This window comes from Dryobates pubescens, chromosome 9 (assembly GCF_014839835.1).
Source record: "Dryobates pubescens isolate bDryPub1 chromosome 9, bDryPub1.pri, whole genome shotgun sequence".
In the NCBI taxonomy this organism is placed as follows: domain Eukaryota; kingdom Metazoa; phylum Chordata; class Aves; order Piciformes; family Picidae; genus Dryobates; species Dryobates pubescens.
This window is the reverse complement of record NC_071620.1, coordinates 5,819,594-5,835,856: the sequence shown is the minus strand read 5'-3', so window position 1 is coordinate 5,835,856 and position 16,263 is coordinate 5,819,594. Positions and strand designations below refer to the sequence as shown.

The 16,263-nt window shown below is 46.2% G+C and overlaps 2 protein-coding genes across 2 annotated transcripts; one reads left to right on the top strand and one right to left on the bottom strand.

Moving 5' to 3' along the window:
- Positions 1 to 5,077: 5,077 nt before the first annotated feature.
- On the bottom strand, positions 5,078 to 13,900 carry NDUFS6 (NADH:ubiquinone oxidoreductase subunit S6). Its single transcript, XM_054164258.1, has 4 exons — positions 13,727 to 13,900; positions 12,954 to 13,007; positions 6,684 to 6,806; positions 5,078 to 5,217 (listed from the first exon to the last, which is right to left on the bottom strand). Exons 1-4 carry the CDS (start codon positions 13,862 to 13,864, stop codon positions 5,152 to 5,154), a joined length of 381 nt encoding a protein of 126 aa, XP_054020233.1. The 5' UTR covers positions 13,865 to 13,900; the 3' UTR covers positions 5,078 to 5,151.
- Positions 13,901 to 14,069: 169 nt separating this feature from the next.
- On the top strand, positions 14,070 to 14,517 carry MRPL36 (mitochondrial ribosomal protein L36). Its single transcript, XM_054164259.1, has one exon. It carries the CDS (start codon positions 14,133 to 14,135, stop codon positions 14,454 to 14,456), a length of 324 nt encoding a protein of 107 aa, XP_054020234.1. The 5' UTR covers positions 14,070 to 14,132; the 3' UTR covers positions 14,457 to 14,517.
- Positions 14,518 to 16,263: the final 1,746 nt, after the last annotated feature.

Sequence of the window (16,263 nt, the reverse complement as noted above, 5' to 3'; positions counted from 1 at the left end):
TAGCCTGGAGAAGAAGAGACTTAGGGGTGACCTTATCACTCTCTACAACTACCTTAAGGGAGGTTGTAGACAGGCAGAGGTTGGTCTCTTCTCCCAGGCAACCAGTACCAGAACAAGAGGACACAGTCTCAGGCTGCACCAGGGGAGGTTTAGGCTGGAGGTTAGTAGGAAGTTTTACACAGAGAGAGTGACTGCCCATTGGAATGGGCTGCCTGGGGAGGTGGTGGAGTCAGCATCATTGGAGGTGTTCAGGAGGAGACTTGTTAGGGTGCTTGTTTGCGTGGTTTAGTTGATTAGGTGGTGTTGGATGATAGGTTAGACATGATGATCTTGAAGGTCTCTTCCAACCTGGTCTTGTCTATTCTATTCTATTCTATTCTATTCTATTCTATTCTATTCTATTCTATTCTGACTGAAAATGTTATTCATCCCTAGTTACTCAATTCTTGACATACCTCTTGGAGAGGGAGAAGCATGATCATTTGTCCTATGAACTTTATGACAAGGTGAATGCAGTGTCATTTTTGCCCTGATCAATCTATTCCACTGGCAAGACTGAATTGAAAGATGTGCTCCTCCAGAATCCCTGACTTTAGACTAACACTCTGAGAGCACCACAGACAGGTTGAATTGCCTCTGCAACCAGCGCAGACCACCACCAAGGAACAAACAACATGGATATTATAGAATCAAAGTCTCTATTGCTATTAAGGTATCTTGCATTTTATCTCATACTTGCAAAAGCATTACTAAATAGTGCAAGTATTACTGGCAGGGCAGAGCAAGAAGTATAGCCAGTACCAGAACAAGAGGACATAGTCTCAGGCTGCACCAGGGGAGGTTTAGGTTGGATGTGAGGAAGAAGTTCTACAATGAGAGAGTGATTGCCCATTGGAATGGGCTGCCCGGGGAGGTGGTGGAGTCGCCGTCGTTGGAGGTGTCCAGGAGGAGACTTGATGGGGTGCTTGGTGCCATGGTTTAGTTGTTTAGGTGGGTTGGATTGGTTGAGGGGTTGGACACGATGATCTTGAAGGTCTCTTCCAACCTGGTTTATTCTATTCTATTCTAAATATCCTTGTGATACTATTTGCTGCTCTGGAGACAAGCAACTTTCAGAGCACAGTCAGATGCCATACAATTGAAAGAAGGTTTTTAGAAGGTGCATTTGCATACTATGCTGCAGTCATAGTAGTGCTTTGTACTCTTGTGAACACACAGATCTCACCTTATACCTTCATTTTAGTTACTTTTTAACTAAAGGACAGAGAGCAACCAAGTAGTATGGGGAAAAAGATAGATAGATAGATGGTCCTTATTTGTTTTGGAAGTTTAAACACAGTGACTTTCCTCAAGTGGCAGCGAAAAGAGCCTATCAGTCTTTTAGTAGGTAAAGGCAAGACACTGTGGTTAAGACAAGCTATACACCAATATAGGATACTTCATCTTTCCATAGTGACAGAGTATAAATTGATGCTTGTACTCCAGCAACTGGAGACTATAGTTCCAGACTGGAATGAAGAACAAACTACCAATTGACAGAATTTAGGTCTGAAAGTTTTATTCCATATTGCTTTCTAGTCTGATTTTTTTGCCTGAGAAATATAATGCTGATTTGATACTGATGTATTTTAGTCTGTCTTAATAGATACATTTTCACATACACCTCCTTGTGACCACCACAGTAAAAGTTTCTGCTTTCCCTCACTTCTATTTCCTGAGTATCAAGACTGGCCTCTTCATGGGTTTTGTGGATGGTGTGCGGCTTAAGGTGAAAGGCTACATATAGACAGCCTTTCACAACCAGATATACAAACTTAGCACATAGGAAACAACAAGCAAAGCCTCAAGTTTGCCTATGAAGATCACCAGAACAAAGCAGAGACCTCTGTTTCACAGGTGGCAACAGCTTGACATATCACAAGTACTTTAGGGAGAGTATCCAAGAACGGAATTCCATAGTTGAAACCAGTGGGATGGGATTTGTCTGGGTCCTCAGCAGATGATGTGCCAATTTAAACATCATTAATTTATTATGAGCAGCAGTGATCCAAGCAGATATATTATTCATAAGAAAATCAAAGGCCCAAGAAAAGAGGACCACATACAATTACTTGTTTCAGGTCTCTGCAGAGATGATTGTACCATGAGAAAGCTGTGCCAGCCAAGACACTCTACAAAACTGGCAGAGACAGGCCAGAAAGTAACCATACTTATGCTGGACCTACCAGAAGACTATTTATAATGTCACATTTATGCTCAGTCAGCAGATCAAGTGCATAAGGTCAGACAGGCTGAATGCAAGTTACTGGGTTTTATGGAAGGATCCTTTGCCATACACTGACACAAGTTAAGCAGCTGTAAGCCCTCATAACTTGGTTCAGCTTGAGACTGCCACATCAATTTAACTGTACACAAGGCTTAGAATCACACCCCATTACACTTTGGCCAAGCAGCAATTACTACCTGGGACCATGTTCCATCACCAGCATGTATAAAAATGTCACTTACCGAGAAGAGATTAAAATGCTCTCTGGAGCAGAGACCACAGCTCAGACTCTCCTCCTCCAGATACATGTGCTGTTTGAGAGTGATGTTTATATGACAGAATGCTGCATAACTGGAATTAAGCAAGAATGTAGATAATGTCCTACAACCAGCTTCACACAGCCTAGGTGGTGTTACACACAGGTGGATGCTCTCATTTTCAAATATCAGGGGAGATTTAGACTGGATGTTAGGAAGAAATTCTTCACAGAAAGAGTGACTGGCCATTGGAATGTGCTGCCCAGGGAGGTAGTGGAGTCCCCATCACTGAAAGTGTTTAAAAAGAGAATGGATGAGACGGTGCCATGGTCTAGTTGATTAGATGGTGTTGGGTGACAGGTCAGATTTGATGATCTTGAAGGTCTTTTCCAACCTGGTTAATTCTGTATTCTGTATACTCACACAGAAGATGCCACAGAGTTCCTTGTGGCATGGACTGTTCCTGTTCAGCTGTAGGGAAGTTCAACTCTGCCAGCTCTCAGAAGCAAGCCCCCTCCCCTCACACAGATGGGCAGGAAAACAACCCCCAGAAAAACCCTCCAGGTTGAGATCAAGAGTTTGCTGAGATGACAGTTATACAATTACCTTAGCAGATGCTGTGTGGGTTTGTTTATTGAACTTAACATTGACCTATCAAAACCATGTTTGGGTTTGTCAATAGATTATCTAATATCCAAGAGTAGTGGAACATCCTGAAACTAGCCATATTAAGCATCTAGCAATCACTAAAAGTCAGTAATCCATATTTGAATATTGTTTTAACCTCCATTCTTTCTCAATGACACTGGTGCCACAGTCTGCCCTTTTTTCCACCCCATTTCCCCTCTTTGTCCCCTCAAATCCCAGAGCACCTGGGCACTGTTACAGTCTCCTCCCACCCCAGGTGAAGCCACTTGGCCCTCCCTGCCCACTCCCCTTTTTAATGCCCCCAGGAAAGGCAGAAGCCCTAAGCTGAGCCCATCTGGGCTGAGGGATCCTCCTCTCATCACTGGTGAGTGCCCATGGTGTGTGCTGGGTGATGGTGGTGGTGACAACAAAGGCCGGGGGGCCTGGTGGCCCCCCGGTTAGGTAGGAAGAGAATTGATGATAACTCCAATATCATTCATGAGTGCTGGCTGGGGCTCCTTACTGGGGGTAAGCTCCTCTGTGTTGTATCTTGGCTGGTTGAGGGTCTTGCCCCTGGCTCTGGGGTGGGTGCAAAAATGGTGGTGGTGGAGCAGAAGCTGTTTAGGCAGGGTGGATGATAGTGTAGAGAGAGCAGGAACTGCCCTGGGAAGATGAAAGGGGGTGGTGGAGGAGGGAGGGGGGTTAAACTAGATGACCTTTAGGGGCCACTTCCAACTTTGGTGATTCTATGATCTAGTTCCAACCCCCTTGCCATGGGCAGGGACACCTTCCACTAGACCAAGTCAGCATCTTTAAAGGCTTTTTTTCCTTTCTTTCTTCCTGTACATAGAAATCAAAACATAATGTGGTAGCTCTGATGAACTGATGGATTTTTGGATTTGAAGCTACCTTATTTTGAAAGAAAGGTCTTCTGTATATTGACATAAGAAATGAAAGGGATTACATGAAATTCAACAGTGAATAAAAATGATTGGCACAAGAACCATTTAAAATCCCCCTGAATTTGTGGAAAGGGTTTGGTTCTTTCAATAGCATTGCTCAGCAAAAGTTAGTCTTTGTCTGAAGTGTAGGTAGTGGAAACACTGAAGTAAATTCATAACTCAAAGACAAGTTGTCTTACCATTATAAAACAAAGTGATGCTTATATGACAGAATGCTACATAACTTGAATTAAACAAGAATGTAGATAATATCCTACAAGCAGCTTCACACAGCCTAGGTGGTGTTACACACAGGTGGATGCTCTCATTTTCAGGTATCTGTATTAAAGGAGCACAAGCTGCCACCTGTAATGGAGCTGTCTCTATTTTGAGTCTGACAAGACCCAGTTCCTAAAGAGGTTTCAGGGATGTGTAGCCCAAGCAGAATCAGATATTTACACTCTGATTTTTCTCAACTGGAGAACAAATGATTATGTCTTCACATTTTTGTCTGCCAGCACACACTGACTACCATTCTAAGGCACTGTCTATTTTAAGTAAGTAGCAAGTACAGCTACTCAAGTCAGAGATGACAATCCTGCTTCCAGGAGTGTTATAATGCTGAGTATTGTAACATCTTTGTGCTTCCATTTGTGAATCTAGCTGCAGACACTGGGCCGTGAACAAATTAAGCATGCCAAACAATGTCAGAAGACAAACATCTAATTAATCCCCCCAGTAAATATTTATATTCAGTGTTGAAAAGAATACAAATCTACCCAGCACAAACCTGTGCTGCAGCCAAATGCCACTTCCCAGAGCTGCAAGAAGTTTGCCAAACAAGGCAGGCCATTTGTTCCATGAAAACCAAATTAAGCACAAACCAGACACTGTAACACTGTTCAGCTCTCAAATACTTGACAACAGGGCTTTAAAAAGGTACAGATTGGACTTTTCATAGTCAAGACAAACACTAATCTTGCCTTTCTAAATACACTGTTTATTTATAGTTGGATGTTAACATCTGAGCAGAAATTTGCAGTCACGCAGGGATAACCTTTCAGTGATGCTTCTGCTTAAACTGAAGTCCACAGTAGCCACATGTTCCAGTCTTTGTTTCTTTGTCCTGCAAAACATAAAATTGCTTCAGCTGCTAGCTCAAGATTTAAAAAAACCTTTGAGACATTACAAAATTTCTCTTACTTGCATGTGCTCCCTTAAACCAGATTAGTAGAGATGAAGTACAGAGTTTAATCTTGTTTGAAAAATGAGGAAGAATGATGGTATGCTGTTCATGCTTGACTTCTGTATCCTACACAGCTTCCCTTCTGCCAGCCCTTGACTGCTACCTCAACAATGTAATTTTGAAGTCAAGCCAATGATATCCTCTTCAGCAATTACAGATCCTCTTACCAAAAGGGACATCTTAAGTCAGTTCCATCCTATGAAATGATCTTTTTTCATACATTAGACTAGATCATGATTTTAATACAGAATAGGATTTGGCATTTCCAAGTTATATCTTGTCAGGAATTTTGGGCAGTTACATAAGCTGACTGAGACAGTTGCAGGAAGGAGGAAGTTTCAATAGGATACTGGGAGAAATTCTGAGGGGGATGGGGGGGAGTTCCAACTGTAGCAGTTACAACTGTGTAAAATTTTACTCCTCTCTCCAAAAGATGCATATATTTCTCTTAAAATCTAGAAGTGTTACTGACTGTGAGCTGTTGTAGGCCTTCTTAACATGACAGAACACAAGACAGTTAAATAGGCAGTAAGGGATCTTCTGTTATTTAGGAACATTAACTACTTGCAGTCATGCAATGAAAATAAAATCATGGTTCCACTTCCTCATGCACAGTATCAGAAATGAAGAGTCCACCCTCAAAACCCTGGATTTCAATTGTGAGAGCTAGGGGAAACAAATTGGTTTAACACCACTCTCTCTCTGCAGACATTAGCTTTCAAGAATTAAACTGCAGATGTCTTGCAATTTGATTTCTAACACACAAATATCTCAGCTGAGGGAGCTGGGGCTCTCTAGCTTGGAGAGAAGACTAACAGGTGAGCTCACTAATGTTTACAAACATGTGAAGGGTGAGTGCCAAGAGGATGGAGCCAGGCTCTGCTTGGTTATGCCCAATGACAGGACAAGGGGCAGTGGGTGGAAGCTGAGGCATAGGAAGTCCCCTTGAAATGGGAGGAAGAATTATTTCACTGTGAGGGTGACAGAACACTGGACCAGGCTGCCCAGAGAGGTTGTGGAGTGTCCCTTTCTGAAGATATTCAAGACCTGCCTGGATGAGTTCCTGTGTGATCTGGTACAGGTGATACTGCTCTGGCAGGGGGGTCAGACTGGATGAACTCTGGAGGGCCCTTCCAGCCCTTAACATTCTGTGATATTGAGAGTTCAACATCTTGAGTGGGTAATCACAGAATGCTAGGGGTTTGAAGGGACCTCCAGAGACTGAGTGCAATGCCCCTGCAAAGCAGGAAAATCCTTTTACTTTGTTAAACACATCACAAAGTAAGTAACTTTACAAGCCATAACTAGCAGGCAAAACATGCTGTACACATATCAGTAGATATTACCAAGTTGATGTATACTTTAGGATGTCCCAAAGCTCCACCACCACCATCACACGATATCACTCTGCTTTCAACTTCACTCACAGGCTGCTCCGCTATCAAATCAATTGCAAAGTTCTTGTTCACCTAAAAAAAGATGAAAAGAAGCTTTCACATACCTTCCTCACTCAGGCAGAAAGCAATTGATGCTTACCACCTCCTCAAGTGGCTCCACTGCAACCATCTTGAGAAGTATCTGTGTAGGTTTCCTTTCCCCTTCTCCACCACCTCTTTGGCTATTCGATAAGCCAAATCAGTGAATTAAGCATGTTAAACTCTGTAAAAGTAATCCCCTTCTCCTGATACTCCAGCCACATAGGTGCTCAGGTTTGCAATGTGACCTAAGCAGCTTCAGCAGAAAGGGGAGCATGAACAAACAGCCAGGAAGAGAAGCTAGTTAACTGCCTCAGTACTGTGCTTCAGAGACCACGTGCTAAAATTGCAAAGGACTCACTGCTGATGAACCCCAAAATAATGGTGGGACAAGCAAGGTCAGGAGAGAGAGATAAAACAACTGCTGGTAGTTTAAAGCCATTCACTGTGCACCTTGTTCTATCACTGCACAAAGATCTCAGGAAAAGACGAATGTGGTGTGTAACAGCAGTCATAATGGAAAACTGGTCAGCATTAGAAAACAGAAAAGTCTCTAAATGGCACTGCATCACTCTCTAAATCCATGTTATACACACTTCCTGAATTCCCACATCACCAACAAGTAGAGGTTTATTTCCTAGAGCACATCTACTTGACCTGACAAACGTGTGCACCTCTGGACAGTCCTGTGACGCAGCAACCTCCACCCCAGCAGGACCTACAGCACCCATCCAAGGTGCTTTCCCCCCTCATCCACACCAGCCTGTTCCAATCTGCTCCAAACCAGCAGTGAGCAGAGAAACAACCCTGCCCCTGAGGTAAACATTCTCCAAGAGGGGCTAGCTTTTACAAAGGTGATGCTAACACATGCAAAAGCATGCAATGCTATGCATACCCCAAAGTGCCACTATTTTAGGTAAAAGTATGAAGATAGGGAGTAGCTAAGGGACACTTAGCTAAGAATTACAACAATACTTTTATATAGCTCTAGCACACAAGAACCTAGGTTCTTTCACCAACCCTCCAACTCAGTCACCCTAAAACTTGCATTTCCTGTGCAGCAGTGGAAAAGTCAGTTTGGCCAACAAGAGGAATGTGTTTATCTAAAGAAGATCATAGATGAAGTTAACAAAGAAAAGAACTTCCAGTATGGGAGCGCATCGGCAACAGCAAGAACCTCACTGCCTGAGGTCTGTGCCCACAAGTTACATTTGCCAGCCTGCAAGGATTTTTACTGCTGTTTTCAGCAATGCTCCAAATTGTCCATCCTTTGTTTCATGCTAAAGAAGGAGGGAGGCAGCACCACAGTGAACCTTTGCTTCAACACGAGAATTCCACGCTTCCCAACCACAAAGGTATTTGTGGAGAGGGGAGGAAGCAGCAACCTCTCATCCACTGATGATCCACAGCTATGACTTGTCTGTGTTTCAGCCTAATAAACAAGAGCGTGTAGGCATTCACAGAGAAAACATGCTAGAAAAATAAAGACTGCATTAGGAATAGTGTGGCCAGCAGAAGCAGGGAAGTCATTGTGCCCCTGGACTCTGCATTGGTTAGGCCACACCTTGAGTCCTGTGTCCAGTTCTGGGCCCCTCAGTTTAAGAAGGACATCGAGACACTTGAACATGTCCAGAGAAGGGCAACAAGGCTGGGGAGAGGCCTTGAGCACAGCCCTGTGAGGAGAGGCTGAGGGAGCTGGGGTTGTTTAGCTTGGAGAAGAGGAGGCTCAGGGGTGACCTCATTGCTCTCTACAGCTACCTGAAAGATGGTTGTAGCCAGGAAGGGGTTGGTCTCTTCTCTCAAGCAACCAGCACCAGAACAAGGGGACACAGTCTCAAGCTGCACCAGGGGAAGTTTAGGCTCGAGGTGAGGAGAAAGTTCTTCACGGAGAGAGTCATTTGCCATAGGAATGGGCTGCCCAGGGAGGTGTTCAAGAGGGGATTGGACATGGCACTCGGTGCCATGGTCTAGTCATGAGGTCTGTGGTGACAGGTTGGACTGGATGATCTTTGAGGTCTCTTCCAACCTTGGTGATACTGTGTGATACTGTGTGAAAAAAGAGGTATGGTTTCAGTTACACTGTGTCCTTTCTGTTAAAGCACAGTGGCAGTTGGCAGGAAAGGGGCTGCTTCCTTCAGCACATCCAAACGCTCCTTGCCCAATGCATAATTCAATAAGCTATTTGTTTTCCTTGGCTATAATGCCCCTTTTACAATCCCACTGCAGCTTCCACCTACTTGCCTGTGCCTGTACATGGTCTGGGAGGCCAAGAGATAAAACTGAACTTGGAACTGACCCAAGCCCAACAATCCAGAAGGAAGGCAGAAGGTTTTATTTAAAAACATCTGAGGTCAGTCCCCTCCCCAGCTTCACCTGCTGCACCAGCCTAACAGAAAGGGTTGAGCTGAAGCAGGAACAGTGGTGTCAAATTAGGTCCTGTGGCACATTAGGGATTGTAAAAGGGCAGGATGACCCTCGTCAGACTGCAGCAGGTGCAGTTTAAGAGTTCACAGTATCACCAAAGTTGGAAGAGACCTCAAAGATCATCGAGTCCAACCTGTCACCACAGACCTCATGACTAGACCATGGCACCAAGTGCCACATCCAATCCCCTCTTGAACTCCACCACCTCCCTGGGCAGCCCATTCCAATGGGGAACAACTCTCTCTGTGAAGAACTTTCTCTTCACCTCAACTTCCCCTGGTGTAGCTTGAGACTGTGTCCTCTTGTTCTAGTGCTGGTTGCCTGGGAGAAGAGACCAACCCCTTCCTGGCTACAACCAGCCTTCAGATAGTTGTAGAGAGCAATGAGGTCTCCCCTGAGTCTCCTCTTCTCCAGGCTAAGCAACCCCAGCTCCCTCAGCCTCTCCTCACAGGGCTTGTGTTCCAAACCCCTCCCCAACTTTGTTGCCCCTTTCTGGACACCTTCCAGCAAGTCAACATCCTTCCTAAACTGAGGGGCCCAGAACTGGACACAGTACTCAAGGTGTGGCCTAACCAATGCAGAGTACAGGGGCACAATGACCTCCCTGCTCCTGCTGGCCACACTATTGCTAATGCAGGCCAGGATGCTAATGGCCTTCTTGACCACCTGGGCACACTGCTGGCTCATGTTTAGGTGGCTGTCAATCAGCACCCCCAGGTCCCTCTCTGTTTGGCAGCTCTCCAGCCACTCTGACCCCAGCCTGTAGCTCTGCATGGGGTTGTTGTGGCCAAAGTGCAGCACCTGGCACTTGGATTTGCTAAATGCTGTAACAGTTGCCATGCTCAGTTTACTCACAGCTCCTTGCTTTAGGCCTTTGCCAGAGAAAGACTAATTCCCTGGTTCTGCACATCCAGAGCAGAGAGCAGCGATTTTAGCTAAAATCCCTGGATTTCATTAACAATTAGGCTGGCAGAAATGAGGGGATGTCATGGGCTGAGTTCAGCCTGCTGCTGCTATTTAATACCGTGCTGCTGTCATGCCAGCTTCAAAATGAAAAGTGCTGGCTAGAGCCAGGTATTACAGGGCTCAAAATTCAGATGGTAACATGAGAGGCTTCCTGTTCTGGTTGTTGCTTCCAGTTTCTGGATTTGGAGTGCTGTTTTTTAACACTGGGCTGGCTATGAGCCAGGCAGCAGGGGACACCACTGGCTTCTGTTTCTGCAAACAGGCTAAGGTAATTGTTCATTGTATTATCTCATTTTCCACATTAAAGTTCTTTATCTCAACTCTTTCTCTCAACCCAGAGGGTTGGTTCTTTTCTTTGGTGTTACTTTCCCTCACTTCTGTGTTGGAGGGAAAAAGGTTGTTAACCCATTACAATATGAAAACTCAAAAATCATCATCACCCCAGCTGAGGGAGCTGGGGTTGCTTAGCCTGGAGAAGAGGAGGCTCAGGGGAGACCTTATTGCTCTCTACAACTACCTGAAAGGAGGCTGCAGACAGGTGGATGTTGGTCTCTTCTCCCAGGCAGCCAGTACCGGAACAAGCGGACACAGTCTCAGGCTGCACCAGGGGAGGTTTAGGTTGGATGTTAGGAAGAAGTTCTATACAGAGAGAGTGATTGCCCATTGGAATGGGCTGCCTGGGGAGGTGGTGGAGTCACCATCATTGGAGGTGTTCAGGAGGAGACTTGATGGGGTGCTTGGTGCCATGGCTTAGTTGATTAGGTGAGTTGGATTGGTTGGTAGGTTGGACGCGATGATCTTGAAGGTCTCTTCCAACCTGGTTCATTCTATGTAATTCTATGTAATTGTTTTCAGGTTTTGGTTACTTTTTTTGATGCTGTTTTTTAGGGGGGGGTTATTTTTACTTTTTCTGTTTGAAAATAATCAGGCTGAGGATACAATCACAGAATGAAAGGACCTCTGTAGATCATCTAATCCAACCGATCAGGAACTCCTCCTGAAAGCTTTGCTAAGGCATACAGGGAAAGAAGAGGTGATTGGTGGCCACCAACATGGCTTCACCAAGGGCAAGTCATGCCTGATGAACTCTTGGTAGCTGTCTATGGTGAAGTTACAGCATCAGTGGATAAAGGGAAGAGGAACTGATAGCATCTATCTGGACCTGTGTAAAGCATTTGACACTGTCCTGCATGACATCCTGGTCACCAAATTGGAAGACTGGGGACTTGAGGGGTGGAGCACATGCTGGATAAGGAATTGGGTGGATGGCCACACTCAGAGAGTTGTGGTCAATGGCTCAATGTCCAAATGGACTCCAGTGACAAGTGACCACCCTCAGGGGTTGGTAATGGACCAGTGCTGTTTAACATCTTTGTCAGCAATATGGAGTGCACCCTCAGCAAGTTTGTGAATGAAACCAAGCTCTGCAGTCCAGCTGACACACTGGAAGGGATATCATCCAGAGGGACTTGGACATGCTTAAGAGGTGGGCCAAAGCCAACCTCATGAAGTTAAGCAAGGCCAAGTGCAAGGTTCTACACCTGGGTCGGGGAAATCCCAAGCACAAATACAGGCTGGGCAAGGAGTGACTTGAGAGTAGTCTCAAGGAGAGAGCCTCAAAACTCAGCAGGAACTGGCAATATGTACTTGCAGCTCAGAAGGTCAACTGTATCCTGGGCTGCATCAAAAGGAGTGTGACCAGCAAGATGAGCAAAGTGATTTTCCTCCTTTCCTCTCATGAGACCCCAACTGTAGTACTGTGTCCAGTTCTGGTGCTCCCTACAAGAAGGACACTGAACTGCTGGAGCAGGTCCTGATCAAAGATGATCAGAGGGCTGAAGCACCTCCTCTATTGGGACAGGCTGAGAGAGATAGGACTATTTGGTCTCAAGAAAAGAAGGCTTTGAGGAGACCTTACAGCAGCCTTCCAGTACCTGAAGGGGGCCTACAAAAAACCCAAGAGAAGCCTTTTTCCAAGGGCTTGGTAGCAATAGGATGAGAGGGAATGGTTTTAAGCTTGAGATATTAAGAAGAAATTCCTTACAGTGGGGGTGGTGAGACACTGAAGCAGTTGCACAGGGAGGTCATGGATGCTCCATCCCTGGATATGTTCAAGGCCAGGCTGGATAAGGTCTTGGGAAATTTGGTTTATTGGAGGGAGGGACACCCTCCAAAAAACCATAGCAGGGAGGTTGGAACTAGATGATCTTTAAAGTCTCTTCCAACTTAAACCATTCTACAAATCTATGAACTTCCCTGCCAGAGCAGGTTCACCTACAGCAGGTTGAGTAGAATGGCATCCTAGTGCGTTTTGGATGACTGAAGAGATGGAGACTTCACCACCTCTCTGAGGTGCCCATTCCAGTGCTCCACCACCCTCAAAATAAAGAAGTTCCTCCTCATGTTTAGATGGAGCTTCCTATGCTCAATTTCCTGCCCATTACCTCTTGTTGGGCACCACTGAAAAAAGACTGTCCCCATCCTCCTGACACCCACCTTTAAGTATTTATAAGCATTGATAAGATCCTCCCTCAGTCTTCTCTAGGCTCAAAAAGTCCTAAGTCCACAAAGTTTCTTCACAAAAGAGATGTCCTCTCTAGTCCTCTAATCATCTTCATAGTACTTTGTTGTCAAGCAGTTCCCTGTCCTTGAAATGGGAAGCCCAGAACTAGACACAAGACATTGATATCAGGCATATAAAACCAACCACAAACCATCCCCTTCCCCACAAGTAAAAGGAGAATGAGTTACCTCCTTTTGTCGTCCAACAAATCTAACTCTTCTATAATCCTTTTCGTCATATACCTGAAATATAAAAGAAACATGATCTTATTTAAGAAGGAATGGCCATAAACAAAGGGCACAAAGGTTTGCAGTACTGTCAAGATGCAATAGTTTAGTTTCCTCGGATTGAAGTATTGCCATCGCCTGACAGTATATACTGCACAGAAAAAGTAGTCTCTCAAACAGGAAAGTAAGTGTCAGGCTGGGAAGTAGAAAAGGGAGATGTGTTTTAGAGACAGCAAGCAGAAGCTTTAGCTCTGACCATTGAGGAGAATGCAAGTTTTACTGCCTGTAAAAGTGTTCCTTGATCCCAGGCTGTTCTCTCGAAGAGGGAACACCAGCCGCGCTTCCTTTAGATCTACACAAGACAATACACAAGCCTCCCTAGGTCTCGCACTTAGTTCTTTACGTTAACAAATAGATAAACTGGAGTTTCAAGGCACTGACACCAGGGTATCTCTACCTGTCAACTCTTCAGCTATGTCAAATGGAGACCGCAACGCTCATCAGGCCTTAATGACCCTGTTCTTAATTAGCGAACTTTTGTTTTGAAACCGCTCATCCCTTTGGCCAAAGTATCATACGACACCATTAATTTCCGCAGCACAGCTGAGCGCTGCTCGCATTTTCCTGCAGGCACCGGCACAGCAGGAGATGCGGCCCGGACGTGTCTGTCCGCCCGCCCGCCCCGGGCCGCCCTCTTGCCCGCCCTCGTCTCCATCGTAGCTCCGCGCGCTCACCTGTCCCGTGTGCGTCACCAGTTCGCCGGTGGCGGAGACTCGCACACCGTAGGGTCGAACGGAAAGGGCGACGGGGCGAGAGCGCAGCGAGCGACTCAGCGGCAGCAGACAGCGGAAGGTCGCGGTGGGCGCCGCCATCTTGAAACGGCCACGTGACCAGCGCTCCGGCGACCGCGCGTTCTGCCCTTGCCCCGCCCTTCGCCGTGCGCGCGCCTGTCCGCTGTGCGCGTGCGTGGGGCGGCCGCGGCGGTGAGCGGCCGCGGCGGTGAGCGGGGGCCTCGTGCTGTGAGGAGGGGAGCGGCGGCCGTGCCGGTCGGTACCCGACGCCTGGGGAGGACGCGGAGAGCCAGACGGGTGCCCTCGCAGGCGCCCTCACTAGTGCGCTCGTTCCCGCAGGGCGCCAGCTATGCTGTCCCTCTTGGCTAGGGCCGCTGCCGGGCCTCTCCGCTCGCTAGGCCGCTCGGCCTACTGTTCGCTGGCTCCGTGGTGGCGGGCGGCGGCGCTGCCCTCGCCGCTGAGCCGGACGCTGCCGCCGTGGTGCCGGGCGGCCGACCCCCGCGCCCTGCTAGCCGTCCCGCCGCCGGCTGCGCTGCTGCCGCCGCTCCTGGCGGGGCTGAAGACGAAAACCTCGTTGAAAAGGCGTTGCAAGGACTGCTTTATCGTCCGGCGCCGGGGCCGGCTCTACGTCTACTGCAAGACCAACCCTCGGCACAAGCAGCGGAAGCTGTAGCCCTGCGGCCGGGACCCTCTCCCGTCTGGGAGCGCCGCGGCGGGGCCCCGGAGGCGAAGGAAATAGGGGTTGCGTTCTCGTCTGACCTCGAGTCCTGCGTATCCCTGCCGCTGTGATCGCTCCCTCTTCCCTGGCTGCCCCGCTACGTCTGAGAGCTGGCTGCTGGGGACGCAAACGGCAAATTGGTGTAGTGTTTCGTCTTAACGCAGAACGAGTTATGTTCTTGATGACCCTTGTCGTAACTTCAGACCATGGATGCTGAGAAAGGGAATGAGAAGAGACAACTTTCAGGACCTCTTGCCGTCTTAGCCTTGAAGCCTTAAAAATCACCTCGTTGTTAACTTAGTAAGGGTAAACCTGAATCTTTGGACTCAAATGCATTTATGTTTAATTAAAGCAAGATGAAAATAAATATCGGTGATTGTGCATTATTACAATATGCAATGAATCTTTGTTTAAAAAGCTGGCTTTTTAAAGCAGTGGTAGCAGAACCAATAGTTTCAAACTCAGGTAGGTTCTTGAGTGGCAAACATATATTTCATACAGAAATATAATGTTCTAGCTTTTGGCTTGATTTGTAGGTAAGGGAAAAGTTTCTGAGTTATAGCAGACTTACTCCTATGTAGCTTTAGTAATGCCAATGTAAATAACCCTTGCTGCATATCAGTGTGGGTTTCAAGGGGAGATGCTAGTGTTTTAATTAGTATAAAGTAATGACTTTTAAAAATGGTAATGTCTAAAGCCATCATTTAATGATATGTTGCCCATTCACAGTATTTGGAAGTTTCCTTGGCCTCATCTTTTGGAGAAGTCCTGTCTGATGTTGCTTGTATACCTACTGGTCTACATTTTTCCAAACCTTAACCCTAATAAAAAGGCAGTACCTAGGAGTTGTTGCCTTTTGCATGGAGTTTTTAAACCATTTTGTGTAGGTGTCAACAGTAAAGAAGACTAAAAGTAATTTCAGGTTCTACACAATTTGCAAAGCTTTAGGGTTGAATAAAGCAGTGGGGCTTTAGAATTATCCTTTTTATTTCTTAATGCAACTTTTCTTGTGTCCATTGAAACAACTTACGACCTGATCTAGGTGAACTTTTTTTAGCAGTGGAGTTGGATTAGATGACCTGTGGAGGTCCCTTCCAAACCCCATCATTCTGTGAGCTCCTCATGGGGAGAACGTCTAGGAATAGTAATGCCTTAGATGTCCCATAGCCAAGCATGCTGCTGAACATAAACTCTAATGTACTGGTACCCAAAAATGCTACAGTGCTCAGGGGCATTCCTTATGCTTCTGGGTGTGGCTGTGCTTAAGGCAGGTGAGTTTGAAACCTTCCTGTGTACTGCAAGCTCTCAAGGTACCAAACTAAACTTTTGGGACAGCTATCAAGTTATTGCTACAAGTTGTGACAGAGTGCTATGAAGAGAGTGTCCTCAGAAGAGGTGAAATTGGGCACTGTGTTTGAGGTTGCAGTAACACTGGATAATGTAACTTCAAGATCTTTAATGCCCAGTTACCACCCCACAACTTCACCATTGCAGTAACTTTTATAATCACATCTTTTTATACTTGGTGTTTCGTGGATGATGATAAGCTAAGCCTGGAAAGCTGTGGCTAAGCAACCCAGAGGCAATAGTTGTTGACTGTTTCCCATGTATTGGGCACCTTGTTTTTCCACTCATCTGCCTCATCACTAGGAATGTGGGCTTTGGAGAGAGTGGAGCAGGTCAGTTAACATGCACATATATCTCAGGGTGATGTAAGTTCTTAGGAGTGAGGGAGAGAAATGACTAGCTTCACCTAACTAGA